The sequence below is a fragment of the Antrostomus carolinensis genome, unplaced genomic scaffold (genome assembly GCF_000700745.2).
Source record: "Antrostomus carolinensis isolate BGI_N321 unplaced genomic scaffold, ASM70074v2 scaffold28574, whole genome shotgun sequence".
NCBI classification, from domain to species: Eukaryota; Metazoa; Chordata; class Aves; order Caprimulgiformes; family Caprimulgidae; genus Antrostomus; species Antrostomus carolinensis.
Genome location: NW_010310552.1, coordinates 43,750 through 70,916, shown reverse-complemented (window position 1 = coordinate 70,916; position 27,167 = coordinate 43,750). Strand labels below are relative to the sequence as shown.

The 27,167-nt window shown below is 44.6% G+C and overlaps 1 protein-coding gene across 1 annotated transcript in view; it reads left to right on the top strand.

The window, feature by feature from the left end:
* Positions 1 to 5,077: 5,077 nt before the first annotated feature.
* DNM1 (dynamin 1) overlaps positions 5,078 to 27,167 on the top strand; it is a gene marked incomplete at its 5' end in the record, with an annotated part of 42,512 nt that continues 20,422 nt past the window's right edge. The window contains 14 exon segments of the mRNA XM_029084623.1: positions 5,078 to 5,239; positions 6,424 to 6,573; positions 7,704 to 7,907; positions 8,111 to 8,209; positions 8,919 to 9,079; positions 9,988 to 10,130; positions 10,214 to 10,349; positions 10,915 to 10,982; positions 15,371 to 15,509; positions 20,173 to 20,259; positions 20,468 to 20,538; positions 20,994 to 21,045; positions 22,222 to 22,233; positions 23,479 to 23,592. Coding sequence (XP_028940456.1) covers positions 5,078 to 5,239; positions 6,424 to 6,573; positions 7,704 to 7,907; positions 8,111 to 8,209; positions 8,919 to 9,079; positions 9,988 to 10,130; positions 10,214 to 10,349; positions 10,915 to 10,982; positions 15,371 to 15,509; positions 20,173 to 20,259; positions 20,468 to 20,538; positions 20,994 to 21,045; positions 22,222 to 22,233; positions 23,479 to 23,592 — 1,598 coding nt within the window.

Below are 27,167 nucleotides of genomic sequence, written 5' to 3'. Positions count from 1 at the left end.
CATAGAGGCCACAAAGTCATAAAGAAAGTCTAAATCTGTAATGCAGCCCTCTTGTTAACCTACTGGGTGGCAGAGGAAAGAACAATTTTGTCCTTGTTCTTGCCCCATGTCCGAGTTACAGAATTGCTTGTGAATGTACTTGCGTGTCACTTGAAGAGTCAGACCAGGAAGATGCTCTCAAGGGTAGTTTCTGCACTGGGCTTCTACTTTCCAGTAGAACTAGATGATGTCTGTTACAAAGGAGCACCAGGCTTGAGTTAATGTGGAAGAAGTGGAAAGCTACTACCCGTTATGAAGTGTTTGTTTTAACAGTCAATAAGATGAATAGTAAATATTTTTACTCCTGCAGATACTCTGTGGCTAATGTGTTGCATAGGTGTCAGCTATAAGAATATGTTTGAAAACATAGCTGTTGTGCTGTGGGATGAAGTGCTGTTCAGAGAGGTTTATAAACTGTTTGTAGAATGCAGGCTGTGTGAAGATGATGTGAATGTTGCCACTCGGTGCAATGATCAGAAGAGTTGTATGTCAAAGGTACTGATACCCCTAGATTGTCTTGGGATTCTTGTAATGCAGTGTACTATGATGAGCTAATGAAGAACTCTTGATCTGGATGCGTGTGAATGATGAATGTTCAACTATAAGCCTTGACAGATGAAATGGAGATAGTTCTAAGCGTAAGCAGGAGCAGGTCTGAACTGTGTAACCAAACAGTGAAATCCTTAGGGACAGGAACTGTATTTCTTGCTGTGAATTGCCAGAGTGCTTTGTGCAGTGCAGATCTGATTGAATTGCTGTCCCTGGGCACCACCAGAACACAGGAAATAAGTACTGGATTTAAAAACCAGAAACAGCCATGCAAAATTGTGGAGGGTGTGTGAATCTTTAATTTTCTGAAACTAATATAATCCAAACTGGGAATTAATCACATCCCTTAATACCCTTTTTGTCTGATATTTAATAAGAAATCAGATTGAAGTTAAATGATCAGCTGGTGGTGTTCACTCTTCTGTTCTTTGGAACTACTTTCATGTCTTCATAAGCTGCTATTTTGGCTTTTTAATTGAGGCTGTACCTTCTCTAGTGCATTCTGATCCAAGAATCTCAAAGGACCAACAATAAACTGGAAGATGCTGTATTGATATGTCTAGACTAGGCCTAGATTTGTATTTTGAAACCCTCTACAAACAGCTTTGTAAGCCTTTTAGCTTACCTGGAGGGAGGGAAAGTGAGTGATGGCAGAAGCATTTGGTCTGTCTTCCATTTAGAACAAGAGGTGGTACCATGAACTCTGTTCTGTTGTTGTCTCATGATGACTTTTGTTGCAACTTCAGTGAAGACTAAAATCATGCTTGAAAAAGCTTTGGTTTGAGTGTTGCTCTGCAATAACTGAGATTGTTTTCTGTCCCTAAAATGTTTTTTACTATTGCATTACTAATGCAGCTTTCAGCCCAAATCTGTACTTTAATGCAGCTCTGCATACTAAAATAGAAATAAGACTGGAAATGATGATGTGATTGGGTTTGCCATGAGGTCGCTTGTCAATAACATGTGTAAGCACTTCAGAAGTGAGCAAGGCAAAATATAACAATAAATACCTTTTTGGGTCACTTCCCTTCTGAACTTCAGCCTGAGACCCATCAGGATTTGTGTCCTTGGTTCTTTTTGTTGCCTTGGTTTAGAAGAGGAAACCTATCGCTGGTCAGACCAAGAACTGACATAGCTCAATATCTTCTCTGACAGTAGTTAATAAAAGATGAGTGTGAAATACGTATAAATAAGTCTTCCAGTAACTGACAGTTTGGGGAATGTAGCTGGTCTGAGCCTGGTTTTCCAACTCTGATAAAATGCTTGGAGTTGCATTGCTAGAATTGATACCTCAATATCTTGATAGGGAATATTGAGTCAATAGCCAAGCAAGAAAGATACAAGCAAAAGAAGTATTTGTATTTCCTGAATACAGCTTCTGTCTGTGCTTCTGCTGTGTTTTCTGGATGAAGCCTGGCCTGAAGAAGTGGCACAGTGTGATATTCCTGCTTAAAAGCATATGATATCAAATGTTGTCATGCCACTTCTGCATGTTACAAACAAAGCAACAAAAAAAGTCATTTTCAATTCTTAAGATTAAGTGAAGGCGGAAAACAGAGGGTTGGTGCCGTCAACTTAATTGAATAACATATTTCAGGCATGTTGTCTTGTACAGCAATGTATGTAATGAGACTGCTTTTGATGTCATGCTAGAGGTTGCCTTGTCCTACAAGTGGGATCCCTGCCACCCTCGTTGTTTCAGTACTTGGAGCCTTATAGCATGTTACCTCTGAAGATGTATTCAGTCTTTGTTTCCTCCCCCAGCCTTGCTACCACACATCTCCTGTGCTGGAACTGAATAAGCCAATTTATCTAACCCTTCTGCTCTTGTCTGCCCAAGTCATCTGGCGTGTGGTTGTTCTTATCTATGTATTGTTTCCCTGATTCTGACTTAATTTCATCACTTTGTGCTACACTTTCTGAAGAAATAAGTGTGTGTGTAGATATTACCCTGGCTCCTGAGTGGACTCAAAAACTGTGCTGGGTGTGTTGTCCATGCCACGCATGTTCTGTTGTTGTAGCTTATTTACAGAAGCAATTTATTATGCCTACTGCAAGAGGGCAGGCAAGGCTCCCATATGCTGTCTTCTCCTTGGTACCCAGCCAGCTTGCCACAGAATTTACTAATCTGTACATCCTAGTGTCTATGATATGAAAGGCTCAGCTGGAGCAGGAGGAGGGAGGAGTTTGTCCAAGGGACTGTAGAGAGAAAGGAAGTGAAGAAGAGTAAGAAAAATTATGGATACAGTGGGGTGATACTGCATCAATTGTTGTTTTTTAAATAAAGTGTTTTGGCTGTAAGTCCTGATAGGAGTCAAGCATAGAGAAAAAGGTGAACTACATGTACCTTCCAATACTTTGTGGATAAGAATGTGCATTAATTTTCTGATATTAGGGATCAGATTGCACATATTTTCACTCAGAACTAAAACAGCACTAAGATTGTTGTTGATTTAGGTGACTAAATTGGGCTAATGGATTTGTCTTATCTTCTATGAGGACTTAGTGTTGTTGTTTTTTTTCCTTGGAAGAGCCTGGGAGCTACACAATAAATTGGATCTTTTTTATAATGCTGGAACCCTGATGCCACAGAGGTTTTTCCATCTATCTTTGTCCTGAGTTTTTGCTTTTGTAGCTGTGACAGGAAAGGCTGAGAAATCGGGATCTTGGCCAAAGCAGAAAGCTTCAGGAGAACATGGAGCACAACATGAATGGAATCTTAATTCCTAGAGGGCCCATACTTGTAAATGCAAGTGATGCTTTTCCTACAGTAAAGCAGGATTTGATACTGCAAGTTGGAGATCAATATCTAGAGTGTTGTCTGAGTGTGCTAGAAAGGCAATCTATAGTAATAGGATCCCTTCTTCTCAGGTACAGTAACTTCAAAATAAGTTAGTGCAGCTCAGATGAATTTGTTATGCTAAAAACTGATGCTAGGGTACAACTTTTTCACATATTGACCACAGACATCTATAGGAATGGAGCTGAGACAGCAGAAAGCTGCTAGAATGATGCAATGCCTCAAAGATTCCAGGGTTAATCCCACTGGAATGGAAAAACTAGAGCTGTGTTATTTGAAAAACAAATGAAAGACAAACCCTGGTTAACTCTTCATACTTCTGGAAAGTCTGAAATAATGAGAATGGGTTAGTCTTATTTTGACTGGTAGAGTTGTACCAGAGGTCCCATTACTCCAGACTTAATTTACAGGATGTATTTTTATTTGAGGTGTTGGAGATTGTAGGATGCCTCCTTACCCTCCACTTGAAACTACTCTGCAGTTTTTCATATTACCAAGTTATTCTGACAGCCCCACAGATGGGGGGTTACTTTTGTAGCTAAGGAAAGGGAAATGCAGAGAAGTAGGAGAACTTGCAGAGGATTAGAAAGGAAATCCTGGGCCAAGCCAGGAGCTGAAATAAAACTGCTCAAGTCCTCATCTGATGTGTTAAAACAAAAGCTCATTCCTCATCTTCACTTCCTTTGTCAGCATTAAGCTCCTGGAGGACGAAGAACAAGACACTCAAAATGGAGAGCCCTGGATTTTTCTTTCACCAGAGTAGTTAGTCACTGCTGAATTAGCAAAAGTATTAATTACCACAGCTACCAAGGGAGGGAGGATTGTGTACCAGAATGCCAGCAACGTCGGTAGGACTCCTCTTAACAAAGAAAACTATATTCATGGTGTAGGAACCATGTTTTGAGATGATGCTTTTCCTACTGGGCAGGGAAGTAATTGATTATATTCTCAGAAATGCTCAGTGGCTCTTGAGGAGCCACATGAACAGCTGAGTACTTGAAAACCAGGCCACAATCTAGCAAGGTCATCAGCAGATGCAGTGAGCTGTGCCTAGCTCTGCTAAAAAAAAAAAAATTGGAAAAAGAAAAAGCAAAGGAGAACTCGTGGGCTGTGGCTGCTAAGTCAGCATTTGGAGAAGGATAGTGAAAGGTTTCCTTCCTTTGAAATGATTTGAAGTACACAATTTCAAGGTTCTTGTGAATATAGAAGGAAGCTGATGCTGCTTTTGTCTTGGCAATACTTATGTCTTGAGTAATTAGCCAGGAGAAACCCTGGGTGGCGGCAAGCCTTTGGCTTTCAGATGTATCATGTGGTATTTGCACACCGGAACAGTGCGGTGTCCTCTCAAGCCCCAAAGTGCAGGATGTGAATGATTTTGTGGTAGTTTGGATAACTGTATTTTGTCAAAAGGAGGCACGCTAGTTTTCAGGCTTTGCTTCAACTTCTCTTTTTCTTTGTGATGAAAGAGATGGAATTTTTTCCAAAGTACAGCCGGCTATATTAAATGAGCTTGTTGGTTAGCTCAGAACATGAGCTGAAGGAGCTGTAGCTGTTACAGAGAGGATTAGAAGGGATGTGCTGCAAGTATAGGCTTCTTCAGAACAAGAAGCTCTTATCCTCCTTGAGGGAGGAGCACTTGGTTTTAGTGCCTTAAACTTTTTTGTGCCCATGGCTGAGAATCTCTGTTAGAATCTGTGAATGTTTACAGAAGCGGAAAAGCTGTGAAAAGGGAAGGAAACAATCATTCACTCATCTGAAACTTCCTGTTTCATTTCAGAGACTTTCTGCCACGTGGATCTGGCATCGTAACCAGACGCCCACTGGTTCTGCAGCTGGTAAACTCCAGCACAGGTATGTGAGCTACCTTCCATGTGTGTCCAGCTGGATTGCTGTCTTAGTCAAGAAAGGTCTTATTTGTTCAGTGGCCATGCTCAATGTGGAAAAAAGAGTTTTCCCCAGTAAAAATGACCTGCAGCTGGTTTTCACTTCTACCTGTTTAACATCTGATGCATTAAGTGTTCAGAAGCAAAATGCTTCTTAGTTATTTTAATTTATTAGGCAAGGGTCCATGCACACACTTGTTACAATTTTCCTTTGCCTATACAGTTGTGACTCTTCTAAGTAGGCAAGACCTAAAAGCCAGATGACCCTGCTAACGTACTGAAATAAGGGGGTGAGATGATTGAATGAACTGAAAACCCAGTGTGAGAACATGGGGACCTGGAGAAGAAAGACTACATAGTTCTGTTGCTGGTCTTTTGGACAGTTCACTGGTTATGCTACTTACTGGCAGGATATTTTCATTACCATTCCCCTTACATAAGTTAAGATCTCATCCAGGAGTTGGCAAGTGAATGTCTCAAGGTACTCTTGCCTCTCTTGTCTGGTGAACTTGATCTATCCACATCAGTCCTCTCCTCTACAGTAAGGAGGCAATTTGACTTTTAAGATACTTTTAAAATTGCAACGGAGGGTTCTTGGATTGGTTAGCCTGTTCAAGGATTGGCACACAAAAAAACCCCAACCACCAATTCAGAACTGTGTCAAGATAAGGTTTTGTGGCATGTTTTGTTTTTTCCCCTCTTGACTCTTTTGAATCTGTTCTCGTTCTGTAATGAGTCTGTCGTTTACCCCCAGCACTTTAATACAGAGCTAGTTCAAGTGCTCCTGCTTACCAAGCTGTCTCCCAGCGTAGCTGTGGAAGTCACTGCTGCAGGCAGGTGTGTGCTAAGTTTGCCTACTATCCACAGAGAAAGTCCTGAATTATTGCTTGAATGAAGATAAGTCAGGATGCTACCTCTGCTGAGACAAAAGCTAGATTGTGAAGATGCTGGGCTTAACTGAATTATCTTGTATGTTGATCAGATAATGTGACTGCAGTAACTTCTATGCCAACCTGCCAGGTCCTAGTGGGAAAGGCCCTTGCCAGACTTCATCCGTTCAACTGTCTTTTTGTTTTGCTTTGGAACATGATGTTTTTATTACACTGTTTCATTTCAGTTACTTTTTCTGCCTCTCTGCTTTTGTTTACATAGAATATGGTGAGTTCCTACACTGCAAAGGAAAGAAATTCACTGATTTTGAGGAGATCCGTTTGGAGATTGAGGCTGAAACGGATCGTGTTACTGGCTCCAACAAAGGGATTTCCCCTGTGCCCATCAATCTTCGAGTCTACTCTCCCCATGGTGAGTCTTAATGCAGCATCTGAGTCAGAAGATAGATGAGGCAGGTTGCTGCTTTGTCATGAAGTAAAGGCAGAAAGAACAGAGATGAAATGGGGCGCGTGCTTGGTTTTGACTTTAATCTCCATGTGCCTGTGCCATGTGGTATCAAACTGCCAGCCTTGGCCATGCTGCTGAAACAGGTTTGTCTGCCAGCTGAAGTATCTGACTGCTAGCAGAACTTCTCCTCAAAGCCACTGATGTCTGTGCAGAAACTTGTTCCTGAGGCTGTTCCTTTCCATCAGTGTGGGCATTACAGTGAAGAGCTGTTGTTTCTCCCTGCTTTCTGACTTAGCTTACTGCTTTCCTGGGCAAATAAATGGAGAAAAAAAAGATAGGGAGAGTGGCTTTCTTGAGGAGCACTTGCCTTCTGTTTGCAGCATGTAAATACATACTTGGTATAGTTCTTTCCAGGTGGTGCCTATGTCATATGTCACTGATATCACTGGAAGAATTCTGCTTAAACAAGGGAGCACCATGGTCCCAAATTTGCCAGCTCTTTAAATGTGAACAGCTGTATGGGCACTTTTTGGAAAGCAGCAGCCCAGTGCTACATACCATTTGGCTGGGTAGAACTTGTGCTTGATTTTAGTTTTAAGTCTTTCTTTCAGCAAGACAATTAAACAGCTGTAGAGCTGCATATTGTAGTCCTTCAGGAGAAGGCCCAGCTGACTTTGACAGGAGGCTCCCTTGAATAAGGGTGGCAGGACTGAGCCCTTCAATACCAGTGACAACTCTTAATGAGTGGAACCAGCTCTTCTGACTCTTTAGTGTTTATTATGAAGTGAAAAAATGTAACGTAATCCCTTCCCTTTCAGTGTAGCATATGTGGAAGGACTTTGAGGGCACAGTTTCTGTGATCAGTGTGAAAACAAGTAATTTAAAGGGAAGGAGGATGAGATCATGGACAGTCACGACTAGTAACAACTAGCAACTATCTCGTATTAAGCAGTAACAAAGCAATTAGAAAGCTCTGTGTGTTTCTCTGTGTGCATCTGTTATGCCTATTATATACTGGAGACACTAAAGCTACAGGTGGTACTTAATGGACCAGAACATTCCTACCTCAACACTCTCCTGTTTCCTATGTCTAGTCTTGAACCTGACCTTGGTGGATCTACCAGGTATGACAAAAGTCCCAGTAGGAGACCAGCCCCCTGACATCGAGTTTCAGATCCGAGATATGCTCATGCAGTTTGTCACCAAAGAGAATTGCCTCATCCTGGCAGTATCTCCAGCCAACTCAGATCTGGCCAATTCTGATGCCCTGAAGGTTGCAAAGGAGGTGGATCCTCAAGGTAAATATCTCTAAGTTTAGTATGACATTACTAAATAGTGGCCTGATTTTCCTTTTACCTTTTTGGCTGTGATTAGCCCAGTAGCTATGGGTTCCTGTCTGTGTTCTTGGGTTGTAAATTGGACAACATGGAAGCTCTGTGAACAGAGGAAAATATTACATGAGTTGTTTGCTTGATAAAGTGTGTTTGTGTTTTTTCCATAGGGCAACGCACTATTGGAGTCATCACTAAGCTGGATCTTATGGATGAAGGAACTGATGCACGAGATGTATTAGAAAATAAATTGCTTCCTCTTCGCAGAGGTAGGTTTCCTTGTGCTTTGTCCATGATCTCCTTCCTCTCTTTTCCCTATGTGAGAAGACCTGGCCTTGTCCCCTTCCTCCAGGGCATCTCCTTCCTGCAACATCTGTTACAACTTGTGATTAAGCCATCTCTGTTCCAAACTGTAACTGTGAAAGTTGGGGAACAGGGATCAGTCATGCTGTTAACAGGAACTTTTTGGGTTTTGTACCTTGATAAGTAGTCCTAGCAGAAGCGTAGCCTTATGCTCTTTATTTTCTCATTCCTTACTTTTAATGCAAGCTGCAAAAATGGAACTCCTGTCTAAAAGACTCCCCTCATCTCTTATCTAGATGAGATTACCATAGTATATCAGATGAAATAATTTTGGACTGTGATACATGCTGTGTATAGCCATAGCAAAATACTTATCCTAAGGACTGTAAGAGTCTCAAATGAATGAGATTAGGGTCTGCTTGTGATTGGGGGAACAGTAATAAATAACCTAATTCTCAGTTGCATAGTAATTTCTGTCCTGCATACCAAAACATCAGAACCTGGGTCATTCAGAGGAAACTGTAATTTTAAACTCTTCCAATTGGTTCCTAATAATGTGTTGCCACTAGAATTCCCCTTTTGCAGCACTGCCAGATGGGCACCTTCCTTCTCAGTCTGAGTCCCATTTATATTCTCATAGTTGCAACCATCTGATCTCTAACCCCACTCTTACAGGTTACATTGGTGTAGTGAACAGAAGTCAGAAGGACATAGATGGCAAGAAGGACATTCAGGCAGCTCTTGCTGCAGAGAGAAAATTTTTTCTCTCCCACCCAGCCTACAGACACATGGCTGATCGCATGGGAACCCCCTACCTGCAGAAAGTACTGAACCAGGTACTGTCAACAGTTAAGAAGTGCTGCACACTATGTCACAAGAATGGCTGGGCTGACCATCGGGGCTCTTCTGAGATGGAAGAAGACAAGAAAAACTAGAACTTGTGGTCAATAAACTGATAAATACTCTAAGTTGTTTTGTTGCAGTGAGACTTGTGGAGATTGGTTAACTCTTCCTTCTCTGCATCACAGAAGGCACTTTGGTGCCAGGTCCTATGGAGTGTGCCAGACTTGTGTTTCACTATATCAGTATTACACATTAAGACCAATAATGGAGCTTGCACACCAAAGGGAGAGCACTGCTTCATCCTCTCGGTGACACTGGTGCAAAGATCAATAGTTGGTTCCTGGCATTTACACTATCAGAATGCAAAGCCTTTCTAGTTAAGCTAAAAGATGCCTTCTGAATTTCTAGTGGTCTCTGTACCTAACAGTAAGCTGCAAAGATTGATTTAAATGTGATACTGGTGTCATTTTCTCATCTGTTAAGGCTGTCTTATCTCCTGTCTCATACAGTAGTAACTTATTTGTTGCTTCCCTCTCTGCTCCCTTGACATCCTCCTTTAAGTAAAGAATTACTTTGTCCTGTTTCCTCCTTATTTAAATATTAATCTTTAAGCTGGTGTTTTCCCCAGCTGTGCTCTGTGGAAACACTCTTATTAGAGTGTCATTAGTGGTTTTGACTCCTTTCACCTTGTCAAGAATAGAGTGGTGCAGGAGCTAGGGAGGCAGGATGCACCCAGCTCAGAACTAGTACCTGCCCTGGGATAGACTTCTTACTAGGACCACTTAGAAGGACTGAACACAGGAGAGAGGAGCATTCCTCTATTTTGTGGTGCAGAGGTTGCAAAGTCTTCCTAGTAACCACCTAGAAGTTTATCATCATCTTAAACCTTCTTCTTATGCAGCAATTGACCAACCACATCCGTGACACCCTGCCAGGGCTGCGGAACAAGCTCCAAAGCCAGCTTCTCTCCATTGAGAAGGAGGTGGAGGAGTACAAGAACTTTCGTCCTGATGACCCTGCTCGCAAGACCAAAGCTCTGCTTCAGTGAGTGGCCTCAGCTGCACGTCCCTCCCTGGAGGTGACCACTCAGCCATGACTTCTATTTCATGCTTTTTGTTTTCTTTCAGGATGGTCCAGCAGTTTGCTGTGGACTTTGAGAAACGCATTGAAGGCTCTGGAGACCAAATTGATACCTATGAGCTGTCAGGAGGAGCTAGGATTAATCGCATCTTCCATGAGCGTTTCCCTTTTGAACTGGTGAAGGTACTGCTTCCCTGTGCTGCTGAGATGCACTTTGTCTTCTTGCCTGTTATCTGTTACTGTTGTCTGAAGTGGTATGGAAAAACTTTGAGTGTCAGTTAGAACAAACTCAAGAGCCAAATCATTCTACTCCTGGATTTTCTGCATTTTAGTTCCTTTTTTGCATTTTAATAAGATGAGGCCTTTTAAGTGAAATACAGGAGCCTGCCTGGGGTTGGATAGTATGTTTTTGTATGTGAATTGTAAATCTATTGGTGGTGTTCACTGAAAAAAAACAACTGCCAAGACCTAATGCTAAATCTAATCATGCTAAATTTTGGGACACAACCCAGTTTGTTTTAGAAAGCCATCCCTGCAGTTCAGTCCTATTGCTTTATCTCAAAAAAAATTCCTTGGGAGCTGCTGGGCTTGGCATCTGTAAATGGAGGCCCTTAGCCATTCCAACACTTGGGCTAATATTTCATCTGTCACATGAGGATGGGACCTCTTCTCTTTAAAGCTGTTGTATATCCTAGGGTTGTGCAAATAAATGTCCAACAGTTTCTGATAAAGTTCTCTCTTGGTGCAGATGGAGTTTGATGAGAAGGAGCTGCGACGGGAGATTAGCTATGCCATCAAGAACATCCATGGTATCAGGCACGTATCACGCACTAGGCAGACCATTGGCTGCATAGCCTTGTAAATACCTCTAGACCTTTCAAATGGAGTTGAAGACTTCAAAGGTACGGTAGGTCAGCCAAAGGGGAGGGATAACCTCTTTGGACCACCCCGGTGGCCTGAATCTGGGAGTAGGGACAATCATCCAAGTCAGTTTGCTTTTCTTTCTCTTCCCATGTGAGAGTTGCAGAAGCCTAAAAGGTAAAACTGCCTTGGTGACTAGACATTTTCTCCCTCCTCCTTGTGTCTTGATATAAGAAAGGATAGAAAGAGGGATGCAAGCCCATACTACTCCTTCATTTAATTAAAATTAAAACATTGGTTCTGCCTCTGTACTTAGTTGTTCAAAACAGTTGTTGATACTGAACACTTCCTCCCCTAGAGATCTGAGGGAGCATCGGGGTGCCTGTCACCAGGATCCCAATGGCCCCAGGACATAGTTAGCAAACACACTTATGTTCCCCTTGGGACAATAGCATAGCCCTGAGACCCTGAGTTGTGCTGCTACTGGGAAGGTGGGCAGGGGCTGGTGCCCGTCAGAGTCCTTCCTGAGCACTGGGATCTGAATAAATACTGACCTAGATTTGTTTTCATTCCTTTCTTTTGCTCAGTCACTAGCTGACCTTGATAAAGGGTATCAAATATGTTAGTGTCCTAATAATTAAAAAAATCTTTCAAAAACCACGTCCCATCTGCTGCACAACTCTGAGATCAAATGTGCTGCAGAGAGGGGTCAGCCCTTAGGCTTGGTGGCTGAGGTGAATGGTGGCCTGGCCATGGCTGTCCAGCTGGGATCCATTTTGCCCTCAGCATCTCCTTCCTGGGAGGTGCCGAGCATCCCCTGTTTTCCATGGGCTCCAGTCAGGTCTTGTCCGGGGAACATGACACTCCCCAGCCCTGCGTGCCGGGTTTCAGTGATGGCTGTGCCTGCTCCAAGATGTGTATGTAATGCTGTGACATTCTCCTTGCCCCCTCTCCCCCTCCTGCCTTCTCTTGTCCCCACCCTGGGTGTTTAGAACCGGTCTCTTCACACCCGACATGGCCTTTGAGACCATTGTGAAAAAGCAGGTGAAGAAGATTAAAGAACCTTGCCTGAAATGCGTGGACATGGTCATTTCGGAGTTAATCAATACCGTTAGACAGTGCACCAAGAAGGTAACCAGAGGCAGCATGGAGCTGGCACTTTCACCTGCTCGCTGGCTGCAGCGCAGCATTGTGACCTGGGCAGGGACTTGCCTGCAGCCACACTCGGTGTTTCTAACCACCTCCTCAGCATGACTAGACCTGAGCAGTACCAGCCTGGGGCCATCCAGCCAACAAGCCAAACAGGAGGGGAAGACCTGTGGGACATGGGCCATGGCCCTGCTCCCTGAATGTTTGAGAGCTGAGGGGTGCTGGAGATGTCCCTGCCACCCCTCAGTCTCCTGATTCCTTCTAAAACCAATTGGTATTTCTTATGTGGCCACATTTGACTTCAAATTTAGTATCTGGGTTTATTTTCCAAGCCAGAAACTGGGATTTAAATTTTCTCCCTCCTGTTCTTGTAGGAGTGAGAGGGTTAATGCCAAACTAGGCTTTGGGTGCTGCTGGTGGGGTACATGGGGCTGAACTTCAAAGGCTGGAGGAGTTATAGCTGTGGGCTGTATTGCAGAGAAATGTTCCTGTGGTGTTTGGCTTGGCTTCTGGTTGGCTTGGTCCATATCCTGTTCTGGAAGGGCAGCACATGGCTGAGAAGAAGCAAGTTAGAAATGTCCATCAACCTCTGGAGTCCTCCTGATCTCTCTGAGAAAGAGAGGTCTTCAGGTTTTGCCCTTTGGAATCCATACTGGTGTTTGGGGCTGAGGGAGGGAACCTGCCTTGATTCTGCCCTTTGGATATGGCAACAATTGTTTCTGAGGTTGGGCCTGAAAGGCAGCAAGACAAGAAGACTTGTGCCATTCCTCTCAGCCATGGCTTGCTGCTTCAGGCAGGGCTGGGTGCTGGTGAAAAGGCACCTTGGTTAGGATGGTGGTCTGGGCACTGGAGACTGGAATCACCACTAGTTACTCAGATGCAGGTAAATGGGCATTGCAGGAGGTGTGTGGAGAGTCTTGACATCCTGTCCCTGCAAGGGTGGGGAAAGGTGCCCAAGTGGTGATACTCGCAATCGCTTGCAGAAACGCCTTGTCCTTAGAGCCAAGAGCCTCTGTAGAAGGACTCGGGTATGCAGGCGCATGCTTTGCCCCCCAGGACAGACTGGGAAAGCGAAGTGGATGCAGTGAGAAATTGCTCAGGTTTCTAGAGTGCTGGAGGAGCTTCCTTTTTCTGTCCTGCTGTCCTCTCTTGGGGTGTGTGACTGTGGGGAGCACCCAGAAAGTTGCCATTAGAGCCTGGCGACAGGTAAGCACAGGCCCTTGGGCTGCCAAGTATCCAGAGTTGCTTGCTAACTGGATCAGAAGGGCCCTCTTTTTTCATGCCTTCTGAAGCTTCTCTTGATTTGTTCTCCATCCACTGGTTGCTATTCTGAATTTCCCATTCACTCTTTCTCTTTGCGTCCTTCCCTCCATTTCCCACTTATTTCTTCATTGTTTCTTTTTGCTTCTTCTTTTACTGACAATTTCAGAATGGACCATCTGTTCTGACAGTGGCAGGTTCCTCAAGTGATCAGGTGGTGGGTGCAGCAGGGTGGGAAATAAGGGAGGGGAAGAGACCACAGGGGTGGAGGGAAATGTCACAGATTCAAGATTAAAGCATTCAGGCTTAGCTTAGATCCTACTGCTAAGAATTTGATGGTTGACTTCAGTGCTAGCTGCTCTAGTAGCCATGGTTACAATTTTGTATCTGCAAAACAAAATATTGTTGTTCAGGTGATACTTGGGTATTAGAAGGGACTGTTTTTAAAAATTACTTTTGTGCAAGGCCCCCCAAGTCTGGTGAGGGAAATGGTGTATATTGAGCTTAGCGAGGCAACTGCATTAGTAAGAAACTGTTGCTGAGTCAGAGGATGTGAACTTAACTCTGGAAATGCACTTGCTTTGCTCAAAAGGAGCATTGTTGGCACCTTGAGAGAGAATCTTGGGTGAAGCTGAGTCCTCTAACATATTCCAACTCTCTGCTGCTTAAAAGGCAGACTAGCTGTAGGTCCTATAATGTGTATTTTTAGAGTGTTTTAATACGAGTGTTGCTTGGGGTCTTGCAGCTGTTATCTATCCATAGAGATGTGAAAGATGAGATGAAATACCTAATTTAAATGAGGTGGTGGTTAATTATAGATAGTTCTGGATTGGTTGTTAGCTGTATGCACCTCAGGTTTGACTATTAACTACCTTTAGAAAGGCAGTATGCCCAGCCCACGTCAAGGGGACGTTGTCACCTTGAAAGCACTCACAAAGCAGTAATGCCTCATGCTTAAAACAGGTAACTCAAGTTGTATAACAAAGAGCATCTTGGTAGAAGCTCTGAAGTGTTAAAGATGTGCTGTAAAACTTTGGGTGCAGTAGTCTTGAACTGGATTAATCTTGGCCATATTTTAGTAACTTTGGTTTCTGTGAATGTCCTGCTCTTTCATAACAGAGCCACTGAGAATAGAGGCCACTTAAATACTATATAGTGGAAATTAATACTTCCTTATAAACCCCAGCAGGCCTGTATTGGGTCTGATGCTTTGTATAGCTGCAGATGCCCTGTAGCTTGTTTGATATAAATACTGGGTACATCTATTCTTACTGAGGAAGTTAATGTCGCAGGGAAGGTGAGTGAGATGAAATATGCTTCATAAGTGGAGCAGTTTGTCTGAATCCCTGAAACTGAGAAACATCAGTTCAGTTCTGCCAAAACAAGATGCAAGTGACAGACCTCTGCAAGTTTTAGCTTGGCTCCTGTTCAGGCTTCCTGCAACTGGAATAAAGAAAATATTAAGGGGAGATAACTGCAGTGGGAAGGAAAGGAGAATGCTGGAGACAAAGGGAAATGAGGCATGGTGAGCCTCTAGGAAGAGAGGCAGTGGCTCACTGTGGCAAGCAGCTTTGTCTTAAAATCTAAAGCAGCTTTCCTTCAGGAAGAGATCACTTGATCCCTGAGGGGTTCCATCCATTCATCTTGCTCTTGACAGCTCACCATTTCACTGGCCCAGCTGCTCCTACCTCATTCCCCTTTGCCCTTTCCATTTGCCTGTAGACTCTCCTGATACTTGGCAGTGCACAGGCCCCATAGCAATGCTCACCTGGTTCAGTAAACTAATGGAATGAACCACGATCTCACTTCTCATTTTGCCTTGTGTTTTCTCTTTTTCCCTTTTCCTTCCTTCTCTTTCCTCCTCCTTCCTGCTCTTTCTCTGCTTTGCTTTCTTCTTCCTCGTTGCTTCCTCCCACCCTGCCTCTGCCATGCAGAACGGGTCTCTTCACGCCTGACCTCGCTTTTGAAGCCATAGTGAAAAAGCAGGTGCAGAAGTTGAAGGAGCCGAGTCTGAAGTGTGTGGATATGGTAGTGAGTGAGCTCACATCCACCATCAGAAAGTGTAGCGAAAAGGTAAAGAAACAAAAAAAATGCAAAGAAAGGTCAATGCCCACTCCCGTCCCACACACTTCCATGTTATTTCTCCACACACACCCCAGGGACTCCATCAAACCTAGTGAGAGAAAATGGATATAAAGGAGGGCAACAACCTGCAGGTATAAGAGCAGTTTAAAAGCAGGCCAAGAGAAGTGGGCATCAGCTGATGGGCTCTTTAGCTGAGAAGTGAGCTGGGATCCAGTGGGTTATTCTAGCATACCCTTTTATTCCTCTGGCTCAGTGCATTCACCTAAGTGTAGATCAAGCCCTGTTTGCTCTGCCACTGCCTGTGCATTTGGAACTTCTTCCTTGGTTTTTCTGGGACCCTCTTAAAAAATTCAGATACCCTAGAAAAAGACCTTGTGTCACCACAGTGTGACTAGTCTGCAGAACTGTGTTGAACAGCAGCATACACAAAACAACAGTCAATTAAAAAAATCTGAGGTGCAAGATACTCTGCAAGAGAGATTCAGTCAACAGATTACTGTCCCAAAAGGCTTGGGAGGGGAAAGCTTTTCCAGGCGTTACACCCTCTGCATCATTCTCCTGATCTCTTGCTCCATGGACTGTGCTCAGTGGGAGGTAGTGTGGGTACTTCTTGTGTGCTGTGAAGCCTTAGCGGAGCAGAGGGCAGCAGCAGATAGAGAGGGAAACTGCCCTGTGTGACATGGAGGGTGTCAAATGCTGCTCAGAGGCTGGGGCAGGAGTGGGTTTGTTTCCCAGGCTGGCTTCCTCCAGGCGAGGGCACCACATGCCTCCTTAAAAAAAAAAAAGGCAGATGTGGCAATTGGTGTTAAACTTGCCAGGGAAGGGCCAGAAACATGTCTGTGGCAGAACAGAAGTATGTTCTGGAAACTGAGTTGGAAAGGGCTGTTTCATGGGTTATTTTAAGACTTAAAAATTAAAATTCCTGTCTTCCAGGGTTACAGCCAGACTCACCAACAGAAATGTCTAAATTGGGAAGGAAAGGAAGACAAGAATTGATATGAGTTCAGAGTGAAGGCAAGAGCTGAGCTAATAAGCTCTGGTTGTACTTAGGAATACAGAGCTCACCTCTGCCTCTGTTAAGGAGATATCTCTGATGTGCCCTGAGTTCTGCCCAGAGTCCTGCTCTTGCCAGATTGTGGGGGCTGATGTGGCCAGGCAGAATAACTCCTTTGCAGCCTGTTTCTCTTGTGGGTTTTTTATTTTGGTGGGTTTGCTTCCACTGTTTTCTATATCTGGCTGGAGATGTCCCTTCTTGGTGGGGAGGGAGAAGGATTATGAAAACCTCAAGAGTGTTGAATTCCAATTTCTCTATTGGACCATGTAGTTAGAGTGGCTGGATACTCACTTGCTCTGTAGATTTTAAGCTGTGATATGGTGGAGGACCCCATGAGGATGTTCCAGAGTGTTGCAACCATGATAATCCTGTAAGGAAGGTGACAGTAGCAGTGACATTGTAGGAGACTAGTGGCTGAAATAAAACCTGGAGAGGCCAGGGAAGCAGATGTTAAAGATGTGAAATAATGGCCTAAATGAAAATATATAGCAATAGTACTGGAAAATAAAAAGAAGGCTTTAGTAATGCTTAAAATCAAATGTCTACATGTAGTGAAAGGTTAATCTTGCCTGTATCTCCCTCTGAAAGAGTAGATGGTAACTGCTATAGACCACTTTAAATAGCAGCCAACCTGAGATGGGGTTTGATGGCATAAGGTAGTAACAGCACAGGGGCATTAGTTAATTTGCAATATTTATCTTGCATGTTATAGACCTAACTGCTTGATGTGGACAAGAGCATGTGTTATTAGGGGACGCATCTGGAAAAGGCTATTTAGGACTGATGCTAATTGTAAGCTAATACCCAGCCTCCTGTGTTGTGGCCTGATGCTGCCTTTCAGATAATAAAAACCTTTAAACTCACTAGAAGTCCTGCAAGGCTTCTTGAAAGGAAGACTGCTTGGGCTGACACCTCTTGAATTAGCATAACAGTCCTGTAGCCTTGGTTTGTTGCTGTCCTGAACTATTGTGTGTTATTGTTTGTGTGCTGTCACAATTATTTCATTTCACCCCAGATGGTGAAGAAATCTTTGTATGTGCAGTTGATAAAGCTGCATAGATGGAATAACACAAGACTCTTAATAAAAAAAAAACAAAAAAACACAGAAGGTGACAAACCCATCTGTCTGCAGAAGTACAGCTTTCCTGTAGGCAAAAAGATTTGCAGTTGACCATTTCCTGACTATTGGACAAAGTTGAGAGCTGAAGAGAAGGTAGCCATTAACAGCTGTTCTCTGAATGGCCCGATTCTGACCTTCTTCCAGTTGCCTAAGTTTGGAGAGTAACTCCAAAATCAACAGAATGCTGGTGTAAGCATGTAAGCCCTTACATTTAGGAGGATAACGTTCTAGCTAGTGTTTTTCCAAAAGCAGGAACCTTCTGTGCCAGACTGCACTGCAGCATCTCACAAGTACAGGAAGGTCTTGCGAGTCAGCAATGCTTCAGCTAAAGGTTGATCTTTGGTGTGCTGGCAAGGACTCCTGGAATCTGCAAAGAGGGGAACTAGGGAACATTGGAACAAATTGGTTTTCAAAGAGAGCTGTAAGCTTGTATTTTGATTAAACAGGCAAATACAGCTAAAACAGGATTGAAAACCTACTTGAGCTGGGACATGATCCTAGGCTGACAGATTTAACCCTTTGAAGGGTCGCCTGCTCTCCTGTCTTTCAGAGTCATGGCATTTCTGGGTGCTGTTTGTACTGCTGGTGATAACTCCTTGACCCCCTATTGCATGTCCCCTAGTGGTGTGACATCCTGTGGCTTGTCTGTGTCCTCTCTCCTTGCCCACCCCTGCTTCTCCTGTGCGTGCTTGGGGTTGGAAGCTCCTGCATGGGGACTGATGCTGCCAATTTCTTTTTGCACATGAATGTTGCTGGATAACCTGGATGCTGAATAAACAACTTGTTTTGCACTTTGTGTGCATTTGTATTGGTTGGGAGTGGGGTGGTGAGGGGAGTTTAGATGGGTTTTTTTGTTTGACTTTTTAATTTGAAGCAAAGAAGCTGAGACTTGCTTAGAGGTTTTCCAACTTCCTGTTTTTTCTGTTTGATTTAACTTGTCCATCATTCCTTTGCCAACCCCCAAAAGAAAACAGGAAGCCTTGCCTGTGTGTCTGTGAAGCAACCAGCTGCCTGAACCATAAAGATCATGGAGAAAACCCAGTTTGTGCTTTCAAGACAAGGTGGTGGTGGGGAACACTAATTCCACTTGTTTTTTCCTGCATCTGTAGGGTCATTGGCATTCAAAACAAACCACACATTTGAAAATGGGCAGTGTCAAAGCTAGTCCTCAGTTTCAGTTCAAGCTATTGCACCTTGCTTGACTGCAATGGTGCTGGAAGACTTTGTAGTAAGATTTTAGGAATATTGTTGCTGGTTAGTGTGGGATCTGGCTTCCAGTAGTGATGCTGCACACTTTGAGCCAGTTCCTTCTAGTGTGTTATAATTGCTTATGTATACAGAATGAAAGGACAAACCAGTTTAAGAAGAAGCTCTCATGTAAACTGGAGGCACAAAACAAATGCAGTATAGATCATAGGGAAATGAGACTACTTTTTTCTTATACACTTCCTTGAGATGATATAAAAGCCTGATTAGGAAATGCTCTTAGACATTATAGTTAAATTGGAGGTAATATAAAAAATTGAGGAAGCAATTTCACAGGTTATAGGCAGGGTTTGATCTGGAGGATGAGTTTCATTTGACTGTGCTGGGCCTGACCTGACAGACATAGTTACTGCTATTGAAATCACAGAGGCTTATGACTCTAGGCAAGTATGTAGGTGCTGTGTGAAACCCAGAGGGCTTCAAGAGTGCTGATTTTGGAAGCATTTCTCATGTATTCTCTTGATATATTCTTGTTTTGCATCACAGCTAGTAAAGTCCTCATTACATCTGGGCAGGAAAGGATTCCCTCCACAGTAATGTGGCAAAAAGTGTGGTGTAGGTACAATGTGAATAGAGATGTCAGCTATGTAATCCTGCCCCAGCACAGGTGGAGAGCAGGTAGAAGCAGCTGGATGCCCAGAGCATAGTGTTTCTTGAAGACATGTTCCCTTGAATTGGTCAGATCCTCTGTCTCTGCTTGCAGATGTTGATGGAGAAGGCCAGATGCTTTCACTTAGTGCCTCAGCAAATGGGGATTGAAATCCACCTCACTTACCAGGGAGAGTTCCTGTAGGATATAGGAGGTTGTAGCAACAGGCCATTCACCTACTTAGCCTACTACAATGAGATGTTGAACACCTAGACAAATTTTTCACTTTAAAGGGAAAAACCCAACAGGCATTTACATCTGGGGTTTGTCAAGAGCCTCATGCCAGGAAGAATGTGGTGGGTTTGGAGCAGGTCTTCAGTGAGGCAGAAAGGTTGCTGCAAGAGGGAAAAGGGCTTTTCTACGAAGCCCAAAGCAGGAGGGAATGAACTTTGCCTCCAACAGACATCTAGGATCTTGGAAAAATCTCTGCAAGTCCAGCTTTCTAGAACTTCCCTTAAAAATACCTGATTGTAGGGTGTGGGTATGCATGCATACATGTGGGGGGCTGCTTCCCCCTTTGTGTCTCCTTTTCCCATGTGCACGTGTTTTCTCTCTCCTGCAGCTCAGCCAGTACCCTCATCTGCGTGAGGAGATGGAGAGGATTGTTACTACTCACATCCGTGAGAGAGAAGGCAGGACCAAAGATCAGGTAGGGGATCAGGAGTGTGTGTGGGAGGGGAGGTTGGGTGGGGGACACCTTTGAAAGGACAGTCTAAGCTAGAAGTGCCTGAGCCAAGGGGTGTCTGGTTGCAAAGAGCTGATCAGATCAACAATGCACAGGGCTCTGTCTGCCCCTGACTATTGGCAGTGTCAGTCACTAATGTCTGTCTTGCTCTGTCTGTGCCTCTATTTGGCAGGTCATGCTTCTAATAGACATCGAGCTGGCTTACATGAACACAAACCATGAGGATTTCATTGGCTTTGCCAAGTAAGCACCTACATCCTATTGCCACCTCTTCTCTGCATGTGTTTCCTGTGGCTCTGTCCTATAGCTGCTCCAGTAAATGGGTTGCAAAGATGGATACGGATGCTGTGGTCCCAAAACATGGTTCAGCTCTCACTATTACTTGTTTCTCAGTGGCTCTGTATTGCAAGGCTGGGAGGAGAATAGGGATGTGTAGAAGGGGGTTAAGAGTAGTAGGGTTGTGTCAGGGGGGAAAAGAGCAGAAGTTGAGGGTTAGTGACCCAAGTGTGGCTCAGGTGGGAGTGAGATGAGTAGACTAGACTAGGCTGAGAGAGCAGATGGAAATAGACTGGTTTATCAAGGCTTGGAAGCCAGTGGTGAGGGGCATGAACTCACTCTAGAAGTTATCTGATGGGAGCTGTATTCAGGTAATCAAGAAGAGCCTGAGGGGTCTTGAATGTCTCTGCTGTTGTTTGCAGTGCTCAGCAGAGGAGCAGCCAGATGAGCAAGAAGAAGGCAGCTGGCAACCAGGTAGGCCAAGTTCCATCTCCTTCACTGCTGCAAGAAGGACATGTTTGCTACCTGGAAGCTACCAGGTGGACAAGTGCTGGGCTGGATGCAGCAGTGCTCCAAGTTGTTTGGTTTTTTAATTCATCAAACTCCATTTATACCTGGAGGATAGTGTTTTAGGCTCACTGCAGTCAGGAAGAACTGAGCATGTGGCAGCAATGGAGGGAAAGTGTTGTAGAGGGAAATGGATGCTTGATAATCAAGATCTGGTCTTGTTTTTCTGGTGGAAATCCCTGTTAATGTTCTGTAAATCTGTTTCTTCAGCCCCTTTATGAACTGTGTTAACTCTTCTGCTGAGGGGTACAGAACACCAGGTCTGAACTGTTGCAGAACAGAATTGTCTTTTCTAGTTGTCTTTCCCATCAGTGGTATCTACTTTCTGGAAAGGGATTTCAAGAGAGTTCATGGACTTTCTTCTGGAAAACTTCACTGGAAATACTTAAACCTCTGTACAGGGAGACAAAGGGAGATCAGAGCCATGGTTGCACTGGGTATATGTGAGAACACACCCATAGGAAAAGACAGCAGTGGAGGGGAGGAGTTCCCTTATTCCTTTAGGACCTGTAAGGAGCGTACATACAATTAAAAAGAGGCTAATACTGCTTTCTCATGGATTTACTGGGCACATGGCAAGGCCACCTAGGCTAGAAGATCTTGTAGAGAGTCTTACAAGCAGCTTCATAGAGAATGGAAGCAAATGCTTTTGCTTAGTCTTTTTAAAGACATTCACTCCTGACATCCATTCTCTTTATAACACACCTTTCCCTGCATATAAACATGTAGGTTCTTTCAGTACTGTTGGCAGGCAGGTAGGTCGGCAGGTTGGGCTGGCCAACCATCCATTTCATGGGATCTCAGAGCAGCTGTAGGGAGCCCTGTCCTGTGCAGTGGACCTTACAGAAGAGCCACGCAAAGGGCAAACTCTGGATCTACCTGTAAAGTGCTTCGGCTTTCCTGATAGCAGACTTTTATTTTTGGGATGGGGGTTGCTTTTGTTAACACCTGGGGTAAAAGATTTGGTACCAGCTTCCAATTTATTTTATTTTTGAGCCTCTCTTCTCCTAGTAACAATCTCTCCTCTCTTTGCTCCTCTCCTGCTCTCTGCTCTGCTGCTGTTGCTATGGTTCCCCTTTGCAGGATGAGATCCTGGTGAGTAGAAGGCCACTCAGCAGGGTGTGCTAATGAACATTAATGTTGCATCTGGGAAGCAAGAATAGTGCCTAGACAAATTATTCCCTCTGCTGTTGAATGGGGAGAGGAGGGCAGTTGGCACTAGACACAGGTGAAGCAGAAATGAGGTGAAACAGTAGTATGTTGAGGAGAAATTCAGAACTGCTGGTACATCTTGTGAGTGGGTGGATAAAAAGCAGTGATCCAAGGATGTGTGGTTCTGTTTCGCTGCCCCCTCCTGTCCACAGACAGAATAGGACTATCTCGAGTTTAGCAGCAGACATGAGGTGAAGATCCAATGATCCTACGTTTACCTTTATAGGGTAAATTGACAATTAAAAGGATTGTGTACCTCCACGGCAGGCTGCTCACACAGTGCCACTTGCTAGTATGCAATGCAGTCACATGGTTTTTCAATGCCAGGTTGTTTTCAACAAGCAAATCCATACGACAAGGTACATGTGCATTAATGCATGCAGATGTTTTTGGGTGTTAACAGTGCAGTAATACATATAAAAGCTAATGCATATAAGCTTGACATATACTTGCATTTAATTAGTGTGAGGTTCTAAACCAGCACTTGGTGAATTGGAGTTCCCTAGAGGGTAATAGCTTGGCTTCTTTACAGACTAAACTTAAAGGAACTTGTTTTGCTTTATATTAACATGACTACTCAAATACCTGGGTATACTGAAGTCCAGGGTACTAATTCCAGATGCACCATTTTGTTCTCTTATACTTAGTGTCTCCTTTTTACTAAACTCAGTTCTTTCTGGGTTGCTTGCCCATCTCCTCTTCTTGAACTGGTTCACCCCACCCTAGTCTGGGTGAAGCACTCCACACATGCAGTGTGCTGGTGTCCTGGTTTTCTCTAGGCATGGCCTTTTCTGGGTGTGTTGCTGTGATCTGGTGCTTGGAGGTTGTACCAGTGTCCAAGGCACTCTTGATGCAGTTCTTCATGCATTCCTTTCCTCTTGGCAGAGTATAATGCATAGCACTGCCAGGTTCCTTCCTGCGTCCTTTTTATACTATTCCTGGCCCTTTTGAGGCAAAGACCTTCACTGGCCAGTTGAGTGGGGGGCTCTTCTGGCAGCAGCAGAGAGCACGGTGTTCCTTGTCTTTCCATACTACTCTGTGTGTAGGGGTACACTCTGGTCTATCCTCTGTCACCTAAAGCCAGGCTTTTAGGGCCCTCGATAATGCTCACTGCTTCCACCTCCGTAGGTCATCCGAAAGGGCTGGCTCACCATCAACAACATTGGGATCATGAAGGGTGGCTCCAAGGAGTATTGGTTTGTCCTGACAGCAGAGAACCTCTCCTGGTACAAGGATGATGAGGTGAGTAGCTCAACTCCATGACTTGAGTCTTGGGTATCTGATGAGGATAAGGGTTTTGGTTCACAAGGTGTTAACAGTGGATCTTCTGAGCACTGTCTGTAGCTTGTGACACAAGCTGAAACCATCCTTGGGCCGGGTTCCCTGTGGTCTCAGCACTGCTGAGCATTTCTGAATTGATGTGAACGTGGCTTTTTTGACACACAAGAATTAACATCTATGCTTGAAGCCCTGGCTCAGCAGAAAGTTGACAGACACTTGGAATGAGTTTGACCTTTATTTGTCTTGCTGTGGCAGCTGTGATCAAGGGGGTGATGGGTTAATTCCAAGATTCAGATTTTTTGGTATTTGTGGGGAAGCTATGATGAGTTTCCTGAAGGACTATGGCAGAGGTTTTTAATGGATCTCTCCTGGTCACAGGAAAAAAGCTATCTCCTTTCTGAGCATAGCAATAGGAGCTGTGGACCTGAAGCTGTAGCTCAGGTGCTGGCTCCTTCTAACTTTGAGTAAATCACTTAACCACTCCAGGATTCAGTTGTTAAACCTGCAAAGCAGTTATGTCTTTTTAAAATGTTTCTATATTGAACATGCCAGTTATCACATCACTTGTAAAATTGTTTGAATTGTGAATGGTTAGAGTACTGCTGATCAAAAGTACAGCTGTGTGGAATATCACTGATGGGAACATGGACCTATTCTGTAGAGCTTCTTGAATATTAGGAATTCTGGTAATGTGCTGTGGTGCCTTTCTGCTTCAGTGGGAAATGATATAAGTGGACAGAACTGTCCCAGCTGAAATTATCATTGCCAACAGTGTGTTGCTTCCTGTGCAAAACAAAGGTAGGTTACTATCTTCTGATTACTTTGAAAAGAGGAAGAAGAGCTGGATGGTTTTGGTAAGGACATGATCAAAAGGGTTAGCCCCACTCAATGTATTTGGGGATGAAAAACACCTGGTGTGATGTAGTCATGCATTGAGTTGATTGGAGTTTCTTATTGCAAATAAAGAAACTGCTTTGCCTTGTATTGTGGCTTGTGTCCCTCATGTGTTCTGAGGCACACAGTAGTGAGCCTGAGAGCTGCAGCTAGGCCTGGCTTCTTGGCTAGTTTGTTATCAGTGGGCCCATTTCATTCTCAGCAGGTGGAAATGATGACAAATATGGTGATGAATCAGCCTCTAAATATCACTTTCTGCATGGAGACTGCTGTGCTGCTATGGATGAGCAGGCAGCAATTTCCTAATTAAAGAACCAGGCATTGAAATGTCTTTCGCTAAATCAGTGTCTCTGCTGTAAGACCCCTGCCCTTTGTAGTCAGAGTTGCTTGGGGAGGCTTCACTTTCCTCTAGGTCACATATGCAGGTTGAGTGGTTATAAACATCAAGTAGTTTAATCAAAGCCAGCTGCTCTATCTGTAATACAGATGATCAGAACTCCTTGTTCTTCCCTGGGGAGTGGGAGGGAGGGCTGCAGTGGGGATGTGTAAACTGTTGATAGATTCCAGTTGCCTGGGTTGGGGATTGGACCTCCCTTCCCTCTTAAGGGAGGGCAGCCTTAGGGGTCAATAGCAACTGGAGGCCTGCACCGTTTTCCTTCTGCATAGCAAGAGGTAGAGCTGTCTAATGAAAACAGTCCCCTGCCAGCCTTGGTCCCTTACACACAGGAGAACCAGTGCTGATGAGGTCTGAGCTGCCTCTGTGAAAGGAGCCTTTGTCTTCAACTAAGTGGGAGCTGGGGGGAAAGGGACACATGTTTTTAGTTGCTTCTTCCCCAAGTTCAACTCCTTGATCACTGTCTGTTGTGAGGGAGAAAGGAAGAAATGTCCACCTGGACTCCATAGTTGAGTCAGGCTAAAAGTTGGGGCATTTGAGGGGCAGCTTGGAGAGGCTTGAGCATGGAGATTCCCATCCCAATAAGGAAGAAATGTCCACCTGGACTCCATAGTTCAGTCAGGCTAAAAGTTGAGGCATTTGAGGGGCAGCTTGGAGAGCCTTGAGCATGGAGATTCCCATCCCAAGCCTCAGTCCTGTGGTGCTGGCTCCATTCTGAAGAGCTGTCTGCAGTGCATGGTCCTGTGTCACAGGGTTATCTTTGCATGTCTGTCCAGAGTTCTCCACCAATTCAGGAGAACTTGTGTCTTCTACAGCTCCTGAAATGTTCTCCTGTGTTTTTAAAGGCTGAACACTATGATCTTCCTTTACTTAAGCTCTGGGAGGAAAGGGGGAGGCTTTGTCTGCCCCACCCTGCACTCCTGTGGGCTCTCTTGTCCCAGTTCCCCTGTGCTCTGGCAGCTTTCCAGAAGGAACAAGGAAGGAGCTGAATCTGTCTTGTGTGGATGGAAGTGCTGGTGGCAGAGCTGTGGGTGACAGGGGAAAGAGCAGGGTGAGAAGGTGTGTGGTGGGGTGAGGGTGCAGGCTAGGCTAGCACCCCTGGAGTTGGAAGGAGCGGGGGCACAGCCTCTCCCTGCCCTGTTTTGCAAGCCAGGACCCAGAGTCTGTGGAATGAAGACATCTGGACCCCATTAGTGAAATACCAGTCTTTCCGCAGTGCTGGCTTGTTTTTCCTCTGCCTCTGAAGAAAGGAACTGAAACTTAAAATGTCTTAAAGGGCCCAGCATTACATGTTAGCAGGGATATATGGATGTTGAAGCTCTGGAGGGGTCTGAAGGAGTGTGCTGGGGGAATGGGAGGGGAAGGGAAGAGCAGACCAGGCGGGGGTGGAAAGTTGGCTCCCCACTCTGCCTTGCTGCCAAGAGCATGTGTGTGTGCTCCTGGGCTCTCTGTTTTTCTTCCTGTCTCCTTTCAATGAGTCAAACACTGGCCCCACAAATAGCTGGCCTCCCAAGACCTGGAGACCCTCCTGAGGTACCTGCACCTCTGTAACCCTGTGGGATTATGCTGCAGGCCAGTGGTGGGAGGGAGAGGTGGGGAGGAGCTCGCTCTGGCAATATAGAGTGAGATTTCCTTGCTCAGGGAGGCTGCAGTGTCCCCAGGGCTGGGGCAGCAGCACAGCATGCTGGCTAGCTGCTTGTCAAGGACCATAGTGGACATGATACAAGAACTTGATTCAAATAGTCCTCTTGTGTGAATCACTTATGAAATGCAGAGTGTCCACTTCTCTGCAGGACTCTCCTACCTGCTGGAAAAGAGGATCTGTGAGCTGAGCTAGAGCTGCAGGTGATGGGGACCTTGTAGGCAAGATGCAATGAGTGCTGTGCTCAGTGGGTCCTATTAGTAGAGCTTGCTGCCTGCTGGGAGGGACCCCCACACTCTCTGCAAGGGTGACTGTTTCTGGAGTGCTTGTCACTGTGTGCCAGTGTGTGCCAGAGTTTTTGCACAGCTGAGTAGATGGATGGATCTGCTGATTCCTTTGGGAATTTGCGTGAATGTACAATACAGATGGGAACTTCTGTCCTTACTCAGGTAAATCATGTGCTAGAAATTTAGGGCTTGCAAGAACAGGTAACTACATGAGAAGAATACAGCCTTATTTCCTTGTGTGAAAGTATCCATGTGCTGTGTGCAGTGTCAGTGCATTTGAGTCCTGTGTTCACAGGAGTGGTGGGCACAGTTTTAGGTG